At 47.6% G+C, this 18,436-nt stretch overlaps 1 protein-coding gene across 5 annotated transcripts in view; it reads left to right on the top strand.

Annotated features, from left to right (window-relative positions):
- The window catches only part of TSPOAP1 (TSPO associated protein 1), a 57,007-nt gene that overhangs the window by 29,783 nt on the left and 8,788 nt on the right, over positions 1-18,436 (top strand). For 3 of the 5 annotated variants that reach the window (XM_081172834.1, XM_081172833.1, XM_081172836.1), the window contains 9 exons: positions 772-1,308; positions 3,932-4,228; positions 4,974-5,162; positions 7,428-8,516; positions 9,227-9,347; positions 9,865-10,016; positions 14,462-14,630; positions 14,970-15,041; positions 17,235-17,273. In XM_081172834.1, the coding sequence (XP_081028960.1) occupies positions 772-1,308; positions 3,932-4,228; positions 4,974-5,162; positions 7,428-8,516; positions 9,227-9,347; positions 9,865-10,016; positions 14,462-14,630; positions 14,970-15,041; positions 17,235-17,273 (2,665 nt within the window). The remainder of the gene's footprint in view (positions 1-771; positions 1,309-3,931; positions 4,229-4,973; positions 5,163-7,427; positions 8,517-9,226; positions 9,348-9,864; positions 10,017-14,461; positions 14,631-14,969; positions 15,042-17,234; positions 17,274-18,436) is intronic. The other 2 variants (XM_081172835.1, XM_081172837.1) reach the window with 2 other exon arrangements.

Raw genomic sequence — 18,436 nt, 5'->3', positions numbered from 1 at the left:
TTCCCCAGCCACTCTGGGTAGCTTCCAACAGGAAATTAAAAATGCATTAAAACAGAAGCATTATTTGTTGATATTGTCATTGTTAAGCTTGGGTATCCAACTTTAGTCATACTCAAAGTAGACCTGTCAAAATCCACGAACTGTCACCCATTGTTAGTTCCCAAGGAAGGGTGGGATTTAAATTCAACAAGTAATGATCTAACTTTATATACAATTCATTTTTATTAAGTGCTGGTCTCAACCTATAAAGTTACTTGGTCTCTATTTGTTGAATTTGTTTTGTAACAACAGGGAGCAGGCCTTCCCCCAGAGCGTCAGCATCCGTTATGGGCTGGTATTATACCTAAAAAAAATTGGCCTTTGGCCTAAAAAACTATAAATTACTTTCTTTGGTTTTCCAGATTGCTGTTTCTACAGCTTACCTGTTTTTGTGTAATTCCAGGACTGAGCTCACTGTCAACTTTGTTTTGTATGATGTGTTCTTCATTGTGTGTTTCTGATGTGTCTGGGGAAAATTCATTAAATGTCAACTAATAAAAGAAAATAAATGCTGTTTTTAATGCATGTAAGTGTTCATCATTGGCTTAAAACATTGTAAGTTACAGTACTCTGGGTTGCCGTGACAAAATAAGCATTTAATATAAGTAATAATAATCATAACAATGATTTTAAACCACCTTAAATCATGAGTCACCAATAACAAATTTGGTGTTGGATTTGCTCCTCTTGCTGCTGGTTTATGCCTGTCCCCCTGGTGACCCCTTTCTGCAGGTGATGGAAGTGACCTCTCCGACAGCTGGGAGCGTCCTGGCTGAGATTTCCCAGCTCCAGATCCTGCAGGTCTGCCAGGAAGTCTCCGTAAGAACTGTGTCCCTTTACGGCGAGTCAGTGGATTCGGTGCCTGCTCAGATCCCCTTGGCTCTGTTGGGAGATGCCACCAGCTGTTCCTCTCCGCTGGAGTTTGGTGCTCCTGCCGTGCAGCTTCCGGGCAGGGAGGGGCGGGACGTCCTCACCTCCCAGACCTCCCAGGCATGCGGGACGGAGGACACCCCTGCAGCCGCTGCCACCGATTCCTTTGCCAAATCCACCTCCCAGCCTAGCGTCAGCAGAAAGAAGTCTGGGAGCGCCTTGCTGGCGGAGACCTCCCCCAAGGGGTCCACCTCTCCCACCGGGGCTGCCTTGACACATGTGCCGCAGGGTTCACCTCCAGAAACGGGTCTTCTACCTGGGGGTGAAGGGAATGCTTTTGCGCCAGTGACTGAGGGCAATCCAGCCATGCTCAGGAAGGAATCTGAAGAGGGCGACCAGGTCAGTGTGGGGCCTTTCTTTTTGTGGAGGCCAGGGAAAGGAGGCGAGGCTGCAGAAGGGACTGTATCTAGGGCAACAGTGGGGGGCAGCCTTCTTTTGTGGGGGAAACTTTTGGGGGCCGCATACCAGTGGTGGGCAGGACTCAAAGATGAAACTGTGCAGGGCAGTGGATGTGACTCTCACCTTAGTATTTTCTTTTTATTTATTTATTTATAAGCAAATATTTTATTATTAAAAAATTCAACATTAATACATACATATTACGAATATACAAACAAACAAACAAACATGCATTTCATACAATCCTTAAAAATATTCATACATACCCACACTCAATCCCACAGGTACTTCCTTTTCCCACCACCATCCCTCACCCCACCCTTGTGTTAGACTTCTAATCTACTCAATTGCAATTTATTTCCACCTCTATTACTTTATTTCACACACTTTTAAACCAATTTTCTACTTTTTTCCTGTTACACATTGTTATCCATCTTATTTAGTATTTCAGTATTTATAACGGAACTTATTTATTCTAATAGGAGTTCTGATTTTTCAATATGATGTTGCAAGTATCCTTTAAACACCTTCCAGTCCTTATCTATCTTCTCTTTTGAGATGCTCCCAATTTCTCCCATTGTTTTGAATATATTGTCCAATAATTTGGCAAGCCACTCTGTTTTTGTCGGTATAATACCACTTTTCCAATTTTTCGCAATCAATAACCTTGCGGCTACTGTTGCATATAAATATAATGTCTTGTCTTCTTCCTTTAGACTCACCGTAGTATTTTCAGCCATGGAAAAGGCAGAGGTTTCTATACTCCCTGCTCCCCTACCCACCCTCTTCCCAGGCAAGCGAGAGGCAGTGTCCCGGTTCAAAGACACTGTTGGTTAGAGCATAGAGTTGATAACGCCAAGGTTGCAGGTTTGATCCCCGTATGAGACAGCTGCAGACTGCAGAAGTTTGGGCTAGGTGATCCTCAGGATCCCTTCCAACTCTACAATTCTATGCTTTTATGAGCATATTTTCTACTTTTTTGCCAGTCAGGGAAAAGTACTTGGGGAGGGTGTGGTCTCTGGGAGGGGGTGTGGCCAGAGGAAAGTCCCAAGGGCCAAATACAGATGCCTCAGGGGCCACATCTGAGTTCCCCCATTTCCTGGCACAGTGACTTGTGTGCAGCTGTGAGAGGAAGGTTGGAGTTTGGACAGGGAGGCGAACTGGCTTTGGATTTTCCTTCACCCATGAAGGAAATGGGGTAGCCTTGGGCCAGTCATAGAATCATAGAATTGTAGAGTCAGAGAGGAACCTGAGAGTCATCTAGTCCAGTGTTTCCCAACCTTGGGCCTCCAGCTGTTTTTGGACTACAACTCCCATCATCCCTAGCTAGCAAGACCAGTGGTCAGGGATGATGGGAATTGTAGTTCAAAAACAGCTGGAGGCCCAAGGTTGGGAAACACTGATCTAGTCCACACACACACACACACACCGCTATGCAGGAATCTCAACTAAAGCATCCATGACAGTCACTCTTTCTTACTCTATAAGCACTTTGCAGGGTTGCTGTGAAGATTATGTGGGACCTTGAGCTTCACGGCAGAAGTGGGGTGTAGCATGATACATAGTGTGCGAAAAGGAAGCACTTCATGCAGCACAAAGTTGAACTATGGAACTCCCTCCCACAGGAGGCGATTTTGGCCACCAACTTGGATGTCGTAAAAAGACGATTAGACCAGTTCATGGAGGTCAATAAGGCCACAATGGCTCTGCCCTGCCTCACAGGCAGAGGCAGCAATGCTTCTGAATAACAGTTGCTGGAAGCCACAGGAGGGCTCTTGTGGTCAGATGCTGCTTGCTGGCTTCCCACTAAACCATCTGGTTGGCCAATGGGAGAGCAGGATGCTGTTCCAGCTGGGCCATTGGCCTGATCCAGCAGCTGCTTCTTATCTACCGTATTTTTCGCTCTATAAGACGCACCAGACCACAAGACGCAGCTAGTTTTTGGAGGAGGAAAACAAGAAAAAAAATATTCTGAATCCCAGAAGCCAGAACCCAGCAAGAGGGATCGCTGCGCAGTGAAAGTAGCAATCCCTCTTGTTGTTCTGGCTTTTGGGATGGCTGCGCAGCCTGCATTCGCTCCATAAGACGCACACACATTTCCCCTTACTTTTTAGGAGGGAAAAAGTGAGTTTTATAGAGCAAAAAATATGGTACTTCTATATTCCTGACTCTTTTTTTAAAAACGGCTCGGCCAATATGCAGTGCAAGCTCATTTTAATTCTGATTCCGTAAGTTCAGCTTCCGCCCATTAGACGTGTTCCCTGGGGGTGAGGAGGAGGAGCAAGGAATGAACCAGCCCGGGATCTTTGGATTCGGCACCTTCCTGCTGCCATTGAGTGTCAGCCCCATTGCCGCACCGGCTCAAGGTAGATGCCTCAGTCTACCTGGCTGACCTGCTGACCTGCTGGCCCCTCTCTGTTAAGCCCTGCTAGCAGCAGTTGGGTTTAGGATTAGGGCCCTGATTAGATCGTAAGTGATAGCTATCCATGTCAAAGGAAAGCCAAGCACACCTTTGCAAATGTTGCTTTTCTGATCTTTCTTGCTGCAACCATTTCCTTTCCAGCAGCCCCTGCTGGTGTCCAGAGCGCAGGAGGCAGCGAGCCGGGGGGAAGCCTGCTCTGCCGAACTGGGGGCGAAAGAGCCCCCACCTGAAAGGGGGGCAGAAAGCGATCCAAGTTGCCTGGGAACGAAGCTGTTGCCACCCAGCAGGTCTTCCCTGCAAGGCGAGGAGAGGTCCGCCGACTCAGGGCAAAGCGAGAGGCGAGCCCCAGAATCTGTGGCTGGATCTTCCGGGAGGTTGAAGCTGCTGAAGGAGATTCCCAGGGATGACTCCTTGCTGGCGCCCAGGGTCAGAAGAGAGGTCTGTCTCCCTCATTCAAAGGGTTTTGATTGGATTTGGTTAACTCGAGGGCCAGTCAATTCCCACAAAGTGCTTTGGGACACAGTTGAGCTGAAATGAATCTGCGCTGCGAAAATCCGTCTTTCGGTTACAAAAGTTCATATGCAAAATGTTCAGGGGGGGTTGATGTTATTATCGGGTGTCCACATGCACACACAGATTTTGTGTATGAACTTTTGCCACCGAATGATAGATTTCCACAGCGCAGATACATGCCAATGTTCAATGAATAGCGTTTGATAATTGACATGCAATGGTAGACAGCATTTGATTATGCTTGATAGTTGACATTCAGCGGTAGCTTGCACTTGATTCTATCAGGTTGTTCATCTGCAATTGTATTAGTAGTTTATTTCAGTTGGGAATTGGCATGCAATGTCAGTTTGCTTTTGTGCCAGACAGCTGACATGCAACAGTGGTTACCTTTTGATAGATGACATATAAATGGTATTTAGAATGGGACAACTAACATTTTATGAGATTTCACAACTGTTGCTTGCTAAACTCAAGCCTAAAGTATCCCAGTTTGCAAGGTTAAGATCAATGTAGATTAGAACCTGAACATTCACGTTCAAAACGTGAATGTGGATTTGGAAACTGGGCAGTGTTCCGATATTCAGTTTGGCTCCTGGGTTAATTTTGTGGGCCTTAATTCTTCACTGACAGCAATATCTTTTAAAATTTCTAAATTTTCAAATTTTCGCAGGGAGAGAAAAGGTCTGATGCGGGAAATCGTCCGGTGACTCTTCTGACTGACCACAGCCGCGGGTCAGACCTGTCTGATATCATGGAGGAAGAGGAGGAGGAAGAAGAGGAAGCAAGTCAGCCGTCTGGCAAGGCAGGAGAATCAAAATGGGCTCCAAGTGAATGCCCTGGCAGAGAAAATGGAGAGAAGGTAATCTGTTGGCTCCCTTAACCCCTTGAGTGGGGAACCTTTGACTCTCCAGGTGTTGCTGATCTATAACTCACATTAACCCCTAGCAATCTTAGCCAATGGCCGGGGATGATGGGATTTGTAGTCCAGCAACATCTGGTGGCCCACAGGTGCCCCACACCTGCTTGGAGAAGCTAGAGGTGTGGTCAGTCAGTTGGGTTCACCCAGAGGAGCATTTGTTAATAACCAAGTATATAATGATCTCCTTCTCCAAATGATGGGGTTCAAGGCAGCAACCTGTCCCCATCTAGATGCTGACCATGCCTAGATCTGATTAGCTTCAGCAGATTGGTTCACCCATAAACAGGAATGAAATGGGGTGCATTGACCACTTGGTTCAGGAGATTCCCCTTGTTTGGGAGAGTCCCTAGCCATGTCCCCCAGGGACAGCCCCAAAAATGGAAGCAGCTCTGTTGATCTGGGACCATATTCATCCCACCACACAGCACATAGCAAAATATCAGTTTTATTAAGTACAGCATAATGACAATCTTATGCCTAATTTCTTCCTGGGAATATGCTCCACTGAACTCAGGGGCGTTCACTTCTGACCTCACAGGATCAATTTGTCAAATCCCTTTTCCCCAGAGATCTTCAGCCACTTGAAACACAACCTTTAGCTTTTCATTAGCTATTGCAAGCCATCTCATGAAGGAATGGCGAATGGGTGAGTTGGGGGAGAAGTTAGCATCCAGCAGTTCTGCTTAGTTGATTGCAGCTTCTGGGAGCTCATGACCAGGAGCTCATAACCAGCACTTGAAAACAGGAGCATTTGTGAGGGTGTTTTGAGTGCTGTCTCATGGTGTGTGTAGGACCAAGAGACATGGACAGTGAAGGAGATGCTGCAGTGACCTGCAATACCTGTGCCAAGTTTCTTTTCCTGTCTGAAAATGTGCAGAGCTACACCTGTAGCAAGTGCAAACCGGTTGCCTTGCTGGAGAAGAAGGTACAGCAATTTGAGGCCTGCCTATTTACTGAGTTACTAGGCAAGATCCAGAATTTCTCGATAGAGCAGAATGGACTGTGTTGGAACAGCAACACAGGTGGGCTGCCCCTACAGAGGAGGAAGATCGCCCATTGCAGGAGACGAACCCCTGGAGGAAGGTGACACACAGAAGCTGAACTGTCTGGAGCCACGCTGTCTTTATGATACAATGGTTAATTCGAAGCAAGATTCTACAGCAAATTAATTCTAAGGAGGAAGTGCTGACAAATGTTGAGACATGGGAAACCATAGAAATGGATGGACAAATGGACAGACAGACAGATATGGATTACTAAAGGCTGCCATCCCTGCTCACATTGCACACAGCTTCTCCCCTTCCCCCCACCCTCTTTTTACAAATCCTCCAATAGGGTCTGTGTTCTGACTTCATGCAAATCCAGAATTGTCATGTGGCACTGCAAACCCTCCTACGTGATGACAGCCTTACATTTATATATATATAGGAAGATACCCCATTAAGAGTTGTTTGGAGGAAGACAAGCCCTTGTGTTCCACTAGATACCTGCAATATTTATTCAGCCGGACTGCACAGATCATTGAGAGAGGGTAGATCAGGTAGACAGGCCTAAGGAAGAAGACTTGAAGAGCCAAGCAGGAAAAAAGAAAAATCCTTTCCTACCTGCTAAAGTTGCGAGACGTTTACACAGGATGAAAAGGCTGGTGTTTGATCCATCGCTGAGCCAGTGTCCTGGGCCCAGATCAGAGCTGGGATACTGGCCAGTTCTTCCACCTGGATGTTCACATACACGCACCCCTCCATATCCCTAACTTCTTTCTATGCAGCCTGACTCCTCTAACTTCATAATGTTGGTCTTCGCAATGGATTTTGGCACAAGAAGAGCCCTGCAGCCACAGGATCAGACCAAAGATTCATCTAGTTCAGCATTCCATTTGCTACAGTGGCCAATCAGATGCCTCTGGGGAGCCCATGGGCAAGGCAACAAAGGCAACCACCCTATCCTGCTCTTCCTCAACCCTCCCCAGTAACTGGTGTTCTGAGGTAGATTGCCTCTGGCTGTGGAGGCTCCATTTAGCGACCACAGTTAATATAGCCACTGATAGATGTAGCCAGCCTCCTCCATGGACTTGCCTAGCCCTCTTTTATTGCCATCCGAAGGATTGATGGTAGGTAGGCGCTGTTCCCCCATCCCTTTTAACACCTATTTCCTCTTTCTCTCTCCTTCTCCCTTGCTGGCCTGTTCTCCGGGGCTGGAACACAGCTGGACCTTGGCGACACCGATAGCGACGAAGAGATCCTGGAACGGATCCTGGAGATTCCATTGCAAAAAAACTGCAGCAAAGCACTTTTCAGCATCCCAGAAGTAACAGAAGAAGAGGAGGAGGAAGAAGATTGGGACCACGGCCTGAACAGACCAGTTTCACCTCCTCTGGCAAGGAAGTCTTCTGATGACTTCCGGGATAGGTCTCCCTACAAAAGAACAGAAGCTCCTCCTCTTCCTGTGGATGCTCCACCGAAGAGGAACCAGGTTCCGTCAGAGGAGGAAGTCTTGCTGGATGTCCCCGGGAAGTTCAGGAGAGAGGGTGTGAGTGAAATGCCAGCTTACCCTGGGAACTGGGAGTGGGATTGCCCTGAGATTGCTGTGGAGAGGAAGTCTTCCCAGTGGGGAAGGCCCAGCCGTTGCAGAGAGAAAGGACTCGCTCCATCCCAGGGAAACAGGAAGAGGAAGGTGGATATACAAGAACGACCCGCCCGTTCCATGCTGAGCAATTCCCACCAAGGCGGAGGAGGCCTCTACAGGGCCCGGAGCCTGAAGGAAAACTTGGACGTGATCACCAGCCTCGGGGTGGAGGACGAGTCGGATCTGTGCAGCTGGGCGAGGCAGAGACCCCGCCAAAGGAGGACGGTGCCCCTCGAGGCGGCGGGGGAGGAAGATGGCCCCGGAAGCCTCTCCCGCTGCCTCAGCCCGGAGAGCTTGGAGATCAACATCGAGTACGACTCCGACGAGGACATGACGATCACGTCCACCCCGGCCAGCCAGCTCAGTTTGGACGGGAGGGCCGACGGATCCCCCACGGACTGTGAAGAGGGGTGGAGCGACTCCTCCAGCCGCTCGGGGTCGGTCCAGTCCAGCGGGCCAAGGGAGCTGAAGAGGTGCAGCAGCTGGGAAGAGGAGAGTGGGGAATGGAGCACGTCCCCCAGCCGCTCACCCGGGAGGCTCTGCTGGAGGAGGAGGGCCTCCGCGGGCGCCTCCGAGGAGAGGAGCCGGAGCCTGGAGAGGAGCCCCTCTCTCTGGAGAGGCGGGCTGGAGCGGCCTTGGAAGGATGTCCTTCCATCGTCACACCCACGGGTCTGTGAGCTGCCCCCTTCCCCTACCGCCATTGCCGCAGCTTGCCGCAACCCTGACCGTGCTTTCTCTCCCCAGCTCCCCAGCTTGCTTGCTTTCTGATTCTTGTGCTGAGTGCTTTGCTGGAAACAGAGGTGCCTCCTATTGTCCTAACAGCTGGAGCTTGTGGTGCATTTGTGATGCTCCTTCGTGTGGCTTTTCTTACGTTTCACTCCAAAATCAACTTGGCTGGCTGGAGGCTTCCCATGCAGTATTCCTCTTCCCAAAGGGAAACCCTGTTGAAGAATTAAATGTTTTCAGAATTCGAGGACACATTCCAGCCCTCTCAGCGAAGGGTCAAAGCTGGGTTGGTGAGGGGTGTGGCCTAAGGCGAGGGGTGTGGCTGAGGAAGGGGGTGTGGCTTGTGGAGAGCCCCCTAGGCCATAGGCCTGGGGGGTTGGGCCACATTTGGCCCATGGACCTGATCTTCCCTCCCACTGCATTGTGGGTTTGGGAACACGTCAGAGGTAACTTGTACCACAACGCCAAACCCAATGGACTTTCCCAACATCTTCTTGAGTCCAGATTCCACAAGTTTCCAGAAGAGGAATATTGCATCTTGTAGCTTTGCTTTTGCATATGTGCGTGTGTTTGTGTGATTCCGCCCTGGCCATAAATTTTCAGATCTTGTAAGGCTGGATCAGGGACTAATTCTGCCAAGGGTTCTCTTCCAGGTGTCGGGCAATGGCAACCTTGAGCTGCTGAACTCAACCTCTTGGCAGGTCCCTACCAGGAGAGGCAGGCGTCCCCGAAGAAGGTCTCAAGATGTAGCAGAACCTCCCGACACAAATTCCGGTAAGCTGCTTAGCAATATAGAAATATAGAACTGTAGAGTTGGAAGGAACTCTGAGGATCATCTAGTCCAATCCTATGCAATGCAGGAAAATGCAGCTGTCCCATACAGGGATAGATCCTGCAACCTTGGCATTATCAGCACCACTCTAACCAACTGAATTATCCTAGAAGGGTTTTTTTGTGAGTGGGGAAAGCTACAAGGAGGGATCCAGTACCAGTCATAGGCATTTTTGGGGAGGAGGGAATAATCAGGGCCTGGGGGATCAATCCAGTGCTTTGCTGGGTCCAGAACCTGGCCCAAGTGCTCTGGGCTGGCAGACAGACTTAGAACTGGCCTTGGTCTACTTCAGGGTTTCCCAAACTTGGGTCTTCAGCTGTTTTTGAACTACAACTCCCATCACCCTGACCACTGGTCCTGCTAGCTAGGGATGATGGGTGTTGTAGTCCAAAAGCAGCTGGAGACCCAAGCTTGGGAGACCCATGTCTAATTGCACCCTTTTTTGTGTGTCTCGGACAGACTCTTGGAGAAGCCCTTTCCCTGAACCAATGGACTCTGGGGGCTCAGCCCGACTCTTTGTGGCCCTCTTTGACTATGACCCTCCCTCAATGTCTCCAAACCCCGACGCAGCTGAGGAAGAGCTCCCCTTTCAGGAGGGACAGATCCTGAAGGTAAGAGCAGAGTTAAGGAGAAAGTGGACAGTTCCGTTTCCCCCAGGTTATTAATTTATGTGGGAATGTTCAGGGAAGCAGGAGAGGATATATTAATGATACCCTTCCTAACTTGCGTTAGCAAGTTCTATATCTTAGCAGAATTTAAACTTGCTTGTTGCAGGCTCATCTGAGCCTCTCTATATAAGATTCCTGGTAAGATCCCTTCTCGTCCCTCTTAAAAAGAATAGACACGGCAATCTTATTAAAGTCAATATAAAAGTAATTTACTCATATTCATTCAGTTCACAGTTGGATCCCTGAAGGCAGACTAAGGTTACAAAAGTATATATACATGTGGAACTATCCCATACGGGAGTTAGTCCCAAGGGACTGCTGACAGAAAAGCAAAATGGAGAAAAAGAGAAAAGAAGAACATGTGCTCCCCTACCCAGGTTAGGCCACGCCCACATCTAGTCACATGCAGAGTAAGTTTGTCCCAGCTCAGGAGGAAACAGGAAGTTTTCTCCTGGCTGGTAGAAAGCATCCCCTAGCATGTCCATTCTAGGAATGCTGTACTTGACTGCTATGTGTTTCACATCCCACAATTTAGATAGTCAGGAGCCTCCAGCCCTCGGGCCTATTCAGGCCTACCAGAACCCTCCCCATTTGGCCCATGAGGCCATTACACACAAGCCACACCCACTTGACGTCAGATGTGGGGCCGGTATAGGTGAAGAAGGGCTTGCCCACCTATCAAACTTGGTCAGTGGGGTGCAGGATATCTGTCCCATGGATTTAGTTCTTGATTTGGATAGCGAACGCTTCTCCCAATCCTTTTGCTTATTGTTTTTATTTTTTTAAAATTAACCTTTTTAATTTTCTTAAGTTGCATAACTACAATGATGAATTAAAATCTTAGCAAAACAATATCGCAAAATCAAGATTGTAACCTATCAAACAAAAATCCCAAGAGCCTTCTTTGTGCCAACACTTGCAGATAAATTTACAATAAATGTAGAGGGACAGTATTCATAGTCATAAAGAAGAGAAACCAAACATTCAACAAACCCATATATATTGGAGCACATCCCTTTTGTTGTCTGAAATATTTGTACTAGTGATAAAGCTCCACTTCTCTTCCGCAAATGCATGTCTTTGTTTACTTTCTCTAGATATTCTTAACTTACATGTTATGTTTCTCCACAAAGGCTATTTGCCAAATCTTTTTGTATCAGGCTGTTAAATTAGCTCCTTTAAGATCCTCCCCCAAAATGGCAATGGTCACACATGCAGTGACCATTAAGTATCCTGTCAAGTCCGTATTATCACCTGCAAATAAATTTAGAAGAGCTAAATCTGGAGTCTTCCTAATGGAACAGTGCTTCTCAAAGTCAACAGTATCACACCCATGTGGGGAGTGGGATTACCTAGGGGGGCACCAAGAAGCAAGGGAGCTACAAGGCAGCCTCTGGCTCGACCAGGCTAAAGCCTAGAGGAAAACATATTTCTCACTTTCTATTTAAAGTTTTACTAATCACTCTCAATACTTATTTCCTTTGGCCACGGTTGTTTATATTTATGATTCCGAGTTGTCACAAGCTAGCCAATTATCGGTAATAGCTGCTATTGATGAATCAAGTTCATCAATTTGATAATGAATCAAGTTCATCAATTTTGTTGAATTAAACAAAATATTTTAAATTGAATTTTGAATAAATATGCAATTAATTGTTACTGTTTTGAATTTTATGGTGTTACCATCTTTCTTGGTGGGTTGTGCAAACCACTCTTCTGAATGGTAGGGAGCACTGGGGATGAGTCAGTGGCCTGAAAACTGCTGTAATAGATGACAGAATCATTTTATCCACTGCACTGAAAACTTGATCCCAGAACAGCGATAGCTTGGTGCATGTCCACCACACATGCTTGTAGTTACCTTTCTCATTTCACCCCTGTTAAAAAGCTGCTGGCGCATTCCTTTCTCCAAATTTCTTTTTGCCTCAATGAAGACTCAGGTTTTGTTTCATTAAGGCCATCATAAAAATACATGGTGCATCTGCTTCTGGAATGCTGTGTAGCATTCTGGTCACCTCACCTCAAAATGGGTATGCTGGAGTTGAAAAAGGTTCAGAAAAGTGCAAGTCAAATGATCGAGGGGATGGAGCAAGTCCTCTTGGAAGGAAGGTTGCAGCATTTGGGACTTTTCAGTTCAGAGAAGAGGAGAGCAAGAGGCGACATGATAAAAGTTTTTAAAATTACCGTATTTTTTGCTCCATAAGACGCACCTGGCCATAAGATGCCCCTAGTTTTTAGAGGGGGGAAGCAAGAAAAAAATATTCTGCGCAGAGCATGTAAGCGGCTCTCGCTTTTCTTGCTTTAAAGCAAGCAAAGCGAGAGCCGCTTACATGGCTTCTGTCCCGCTTTGTGCAGCTCTCACTTTGCTTGCCCATTCCTCCTCCCGCCTCGCTGTAAAGCACTGTGACGCCGAAGCAAGAAGAGGAGGAGGAGACACCAGGACAGGTGCTCTGCTTGCTTTACAGCGAGGTGGGAGGAGGAATGGGCAAGCATCCGTCCCTCCTCCCGCTTCGCTGCGAAGCCAGAAAGCAAGAGGTGTTGCGCAGCTCTCGCTGAAGCCAGAGGAGCAAGAGCGATAGCTGCGCAGCGGCTCTTGCTCTGCTGGCTTTAGAGCGAAGCAGGAGGAGGGACAGAAGGGAGCCCTTACACAGAGCTTCTTCCATCCCTCCTCCAGCCTTGCTGTAAAGCCAGCAGACACGCTCTCTGCGGCTCTTGCTTTAAAGCAAGAAAAGCGAGAGGTGCGCAGAGCGTGTCAGTGGCTCTCGCTCTGCTGACTTCACAGCGAGCAACGGACAGGAGCCATGGCTCCAGCTGCGGATGTATCCCTCAGCTCGCAACTGCAGCGGCAGCCGAGGGATCCTTCTGCCGCCCAATGCATTCGCTCCATAAGACGCGCACACATTTCCCCTTACTTTTTAGGAGGAAAAAAGTGTGTCTTATGGAGCGAAAAATACAGTATGTATGGCTTGGAGAGAGTGGGTAGAAAAATGTTTTCACCTTCTCTCATGATTTGTGGGCATCTAATGACAATCCTTCTTCACGCAGAGCACAGCTGAACTGTGGAACTCCCTCCCACAAGGAAGCAGTTATGGCTACCAATTTGGACGGCTTTAAAAGAGGATTGGACAAATTCTCAGAGGAGGAGAGTTCTATTGATGACTATTAGCCATGATGGCTCTGCTCTGCCTCCATAGTTAGAGGCAGCAATGCTGCTGAATAGCAGTTGCCGGAAGCCACAGGAGGGATGCTCTTGTGTTCAAATCCTGCTTGCAGGTTTCCCATGTGGGCATCTGGTTGGCCCCTGTGAGACCAGGATACTGGGCTAGATGGTCCCTATTTGGCCTGACCCAGCAGAACTCTTCTTCTGTTCTCATGTTTGTTGGTTGGTTTTATCACACTGATATCACACTTTTTATCTTCCCATCAGCTGAAGGTGCCATTCTGGTCAAAGGTCATCCAGAGAGCTTGAGTCACTTTGGTCACCTCGGGAGGAGCTTTTTCACTCCCTCCCCCTCTGAGAACCTCTGCTTTGGTGGTGCTGATAACAAGAGGAAGTTCGATTCTGCAACGTTCCTAAATTAAGCAACAGTTTGGGGGCCCGTAGTGGTTTCTCTTCTCTTACGAAATTTTGACCACTTTGCTTTTCTAAATCTGCTTATGGGAAGAGGCGAAAAACTCTGCCACTTCCCAAACCCTTGTCACCACCCTCCACTGTGAACCTTTTTCAGCACCTTTGTGCACAATTTTTAAGAGAGGGAGAGAGAACTGTTTGCTAGGTTTCCTTTTTTTAAATATATTTTAATTTTTACAGAAAATTTCCAAAAATCAAACAACATATTTTCTTGTCTTATACAATGTTTTGGACTTCCATCAGCCACATCTGAAGATTTTTCAGTCTTTATCACTTAATCTGCATTTCATTAGTTTCACTATTACTCTTAATAGTCTTTCACTAATAATTCTCTTCATACTTTTCTCTGCAATATTTCACATAGTCCTCCTTACAAAACTTCTTGCAATCCTACTAGTGTAATCTGTTGATTACAGTTGCTTTTCAAATAATTCACATATTTACTCCAGTCCTCTGAGAATCTCTGATCCCGCAGGTTTCGAATCCTTCCTCTCATCTTATCTAATTCTGCATAGTCCATTGATTTCGTCTGCCATTCTTCTTTTGTCGGTAATAGATTTCCAGATACAAATATGCATTTCAACAGTGTGCTCCCTAGGAAATCTAAATACTTAAAATGCCTCTTTGCAAATATGGTTTGAAGATCCAGCAAGGCTCTTTTTGTGTTCTTAATATCTCTCTGACTGCTCCCCCCCCCAAAAAAAAAACCCTCTTGCAAATTATTGTCCATCTTTCTTGTTGTTTCCTCCTCCTCCAGGTTTATGGCCACAAGGATGCTGACGGATTCTACAGAGGAAAATGCGGGGGGAGAACGGGCTATGTCCCCTGCAACATGGTCTCCGAGGTCCAGGTGGACAGCGAGGCCACCAGGAAGCAGCTCCTAGAGGAAGGACGGATCCCTACAGACATGCTGGTGGAAAGTCTAGGTGCTCCACTCTGTCCCGTGACCTCGGGGTGGGGTGGGGAACCTCAGATGTGACCCACCAGAAAACACTGGCCCACAGCACTCTCCCCAGGCCATTCAATCCCCATCTCACCCTCCCCTCAAATGCTTTTGCCTGCCTGGAAGGTATTGTTGAATTGTGGTCATGCCCCTTGCAAGCCAGGATGCAGAGTGTTGCCTATCCCCAAATCCAGACTCTATACCACCGTGATTGAGAGCTGAATCCACCAACTGAAAATAATATTGCAAAAAGATTTCTTACATTTCATTATCTTGAAGATTGCTGATTTGCTTGGGTTTTGTTTTGGTTTTTTAAATGCAGATAACGGTGTGTTTTCCCCGCCTCCTCCCCGCCTCACAGTTCGCCCACCAAAACCTCGGCGGTCCAAAAAAGGTCTGTATCGTGTCCGAGGTTGTCTCTTACAGCCCTCTCAAGTCCCATTTGAAGAGATTGTCACAAAGCTGATGTGGGGAAGGGCTTAGCTCAGGGTTGGAGCACCTGTTTTGCCAGTAGAAGCTCCCATGTTTGAACCCCAGCATCTCCAGGGCATGGGAAAATACCTGAAATCTTGGAAAGCCACTGCCAGTCAGTGTAAATGGTCCTCCTGAACTAGGCAACTCAAGGTTTTGATTCAAGAAAAGGAGCCTATGTTCCTACTTAAATCAGCCCCTTTATTCAGAACAATGAGGACTAGAATCTTGCTTGATTTTTAAAGGAAGAGCCACTGCTCAGTGGTTGGCTACATGCATTGACTGCAGAAGGTCCTAGGTTCAGTTGGGAAAAACTTATGCCAGCCAGTGTAGACCAGCAATGGAGAACCTCAATTCCAGGGGCCAAATCCAGCCCTCCAGGTTTCTCTGTCTGGTCCTCGGGACTGTCTCTAGGAAACACACCCTTCTGGCGGTCAGACAGAGAGGCCTGGAGGGCTGGATTTGACCCCAGGGCCACACCCCTCACCAGCCTTGCTTTGCACCCTGCTCGAGTAATTTTACCTGGTTAGGAGGTGCCCTTGAACTCTAAAAAAGTTTCTTGCTTCTATAGATGGAGGACGATGCTTTTCCACAATGGCTTTGTGTGTGCTCTGGGAATCTGGGTTTCTTAGAGCTGGCAAACAAACACAGTCCATTCACAGGGTTGTAGCTCAGGGCCAGGACACCTGCTTGGCAGGTAGAAGGTCCCAGGTTCATTTCCAGCTGAGGAACAGAAAAGATCCGAAATTCTGGAGGATACCCACAGGCTAAAAGGCGTTCCTCACCCCTGCTGTATGGACCATCTTGAACTAGGTGGACCAAGGATCTAACTTTGTAACAGACAGCTTCCTGTGCCTCGTGGGCTGGTCAGGGTGATGCATATGGAGGCACTTCTTGATACAGCGTATAGTTAAACTATGGAACTCCCTTCCACAGGAGGCAGTGAAGGCCACCAACCTAGGTGGATTTAAATGAGGATTAGATGAATTCATGATGGAGGAGGAGGAGGAGGCTACTAGCCCCCAATGGCTTGGCTCCTCCTCCACAGTCAGAGGCAGCAATGCTTGTGAATACCAGTTGCTGGAAACCACAGGAGAGGACTCTTGTTCTCGAATCCTGCTTGTGGGTTTCTCACGAGCATCTGCTTGGCCACTAGGAGAAGAGGATGCTAGACAAGATGGGCCACTGGCCTGATCCTGCAGGCACTGATGTTCTTATGAGGATGGCTGAGGACTCTACAACATTGTTTTTGAGCTGAGGAGGTGACCAACAGAGGGTTCCACCTACTAAGCACAGCAAGATATCGCAGGAACACATGAAACCTTTAGACCAGGGGTAGGCAAACTAAGGCCCGGGGGCCAGATCCAGCCCAATCGCCTTCTAAATCCAGCCCGCGGACGGTCTGGGAATCAGTGTGTTTTTATATGAGTAGAATGTGTCCTTATTTAAAATGCATCTCTGGGTTATTTGTGGGGTGTAAGAATTCATTCATATATTTTCCCCCAAAATATAATCTGGCCCCCCCCACAAGGTCTGAGGGACAGTGGACTGGCCCCCTGCTGAAAAAGTTTCCTGACCCCTGCTTTAGATGATCCTGCCCTATTCCTCCATATAGGGTAGCAAAGGGGTGTGACAGCATCAGCAGGGGTGGCCTGTGGTAATATGGTGCCCTGAGCAAGGACAAAACTTGACATCCCCTACCTCCCAAGTATTTCTTATTTTCAGAGTAATACCTTTTTTATTTCTTATTATTTTGAACCCCCCTCGGCACGGCAACAGATCAACATCCAAAGCTCTGCCAATCAGAGCATCTGCTTTTGTTATAGCTGCATTTAAGGTTAACCATATGCTCTGCCTGCAGGGCCTCAAACCAGCAATTTGGAAATAACTCTTGGCTAAGTCTTTGTTCTTCAGTAATGGGAAGAACGGACACACTGCATTTCTATTTAAACTACAGATAGGTAGCCGTGTTGGTCTGCCATAGTCAAAATAAAGAAATTCCTTCCAGTAGCACCTTAAAGACCAACTAAGTTAGTTCTTGGTATGAGCTTTCGTGTGCATGCACACTTCTTCAGATACCTATTTAAACTGGCTCTTCTGTTTTTCATCCCCACAGTGGAGCAGGAGAAGCAAGAAGAGAAGAATCCTTCCTTTGGTGAGCATTGCTTCGTCTTCCATTAGTTCATTGATTCCCAAACTATGTGCGGCGCATAGTTAAAACAATGGAACTCCCTCCCACAGGAGACAGTGATGGCCACCAAATTAGATGGCTTTAAAAGACGATTATGCAAATTCATGGAGGAGGAGAGGGCTATGGATGGCTACTAACTGTGATGGCTGTATTCTGCCTCCACAGTCGGAGGCAGCAACACTTCTGAAAACCACTTGCTGAAAACCACAGGAGCAGAGAGAGCTCTTGTGTTCAAATCCTGCTTGCGGGTTTCCCACAAGCATCTGGTTGGCCACCGTGAGAACAGGATGCTGGGCTAGATGTGTGGGAATGTTCTGGGCTGCAGGAGAGGATATATTGACTAAGTATATCCTTATCCAACTTGTGCTAACAAGTTCCCAAAATATAAGCAGAGTTTATAGACATTCCCCTTTAAGTTCGCAACGGTAACGTCTGCACAGGTTTGCTAGAACCTCTATAATAATTACTCTGGTAATTTCCCCTTTGTTCCCTCTTAAAACACAAGACACGACACAGTCTTTATAAAAGTATAAAAGAGTTTACTCACGTTCTGTTCACAATATGATCCCAGAAGGCAGACAGCTTTAAAAGGGTTACATACATTCAGAATCTATCTTATACGACTTCTCTGCGACCCATCCCCTCTGCAGGGAGGTGGGACCAATTCGGATGGTCCGCCCCCGCCACTTAATGGATCCAAATGGTTTCCAGAGAGTGGTAGGGGATGCTTTATCCCATGTTGATGGCCTTTCAGCCGATTCCCTGGTGGCCCGCTGGAATGTGGAGTTAACCAGGGCTATTGACTGTTTGGCTCCGAAGCGCCTCTCCGATTGCATGGAGCCCGGACAGCCCCGTGGTTTTCCACGGATCTGAGGGCAATGAAACAATCGTTGAGACGGCTAGAGCGCCGGTGGCGGATAACTCATTCCGAATCTGACCGGACACAGGTTAGAGCTCAACGTCGAGCCTACCAAGTGGCGATAGCGACGGCGAAGAAGAATTTCTTCACCGCCTCTATTGCATCTGCAGAAAACAGCAGCAGGAGACTTTTTCAGGTGGTTCACAATTTAGCGGAACCACCTGCAACATCGGGGCCCAGTACGGGCCACATGTTCTCCTGCAATGAT

Source organism: Podarcis bocagei, assembly GCF_964188305.1.
Source record: "Podarcis bocagei genome assembly, chromosome: 15".
Classification (NCBI taxonomy): Eukaryota; Metazoa; Chordata; class Lepidosauria; order Squamata; family Lacertidae; genus Podarcis; species Podarcis bocagei.
This window is presented reverse-complemented; position numbering and strand designations above follow the sequence as displayed.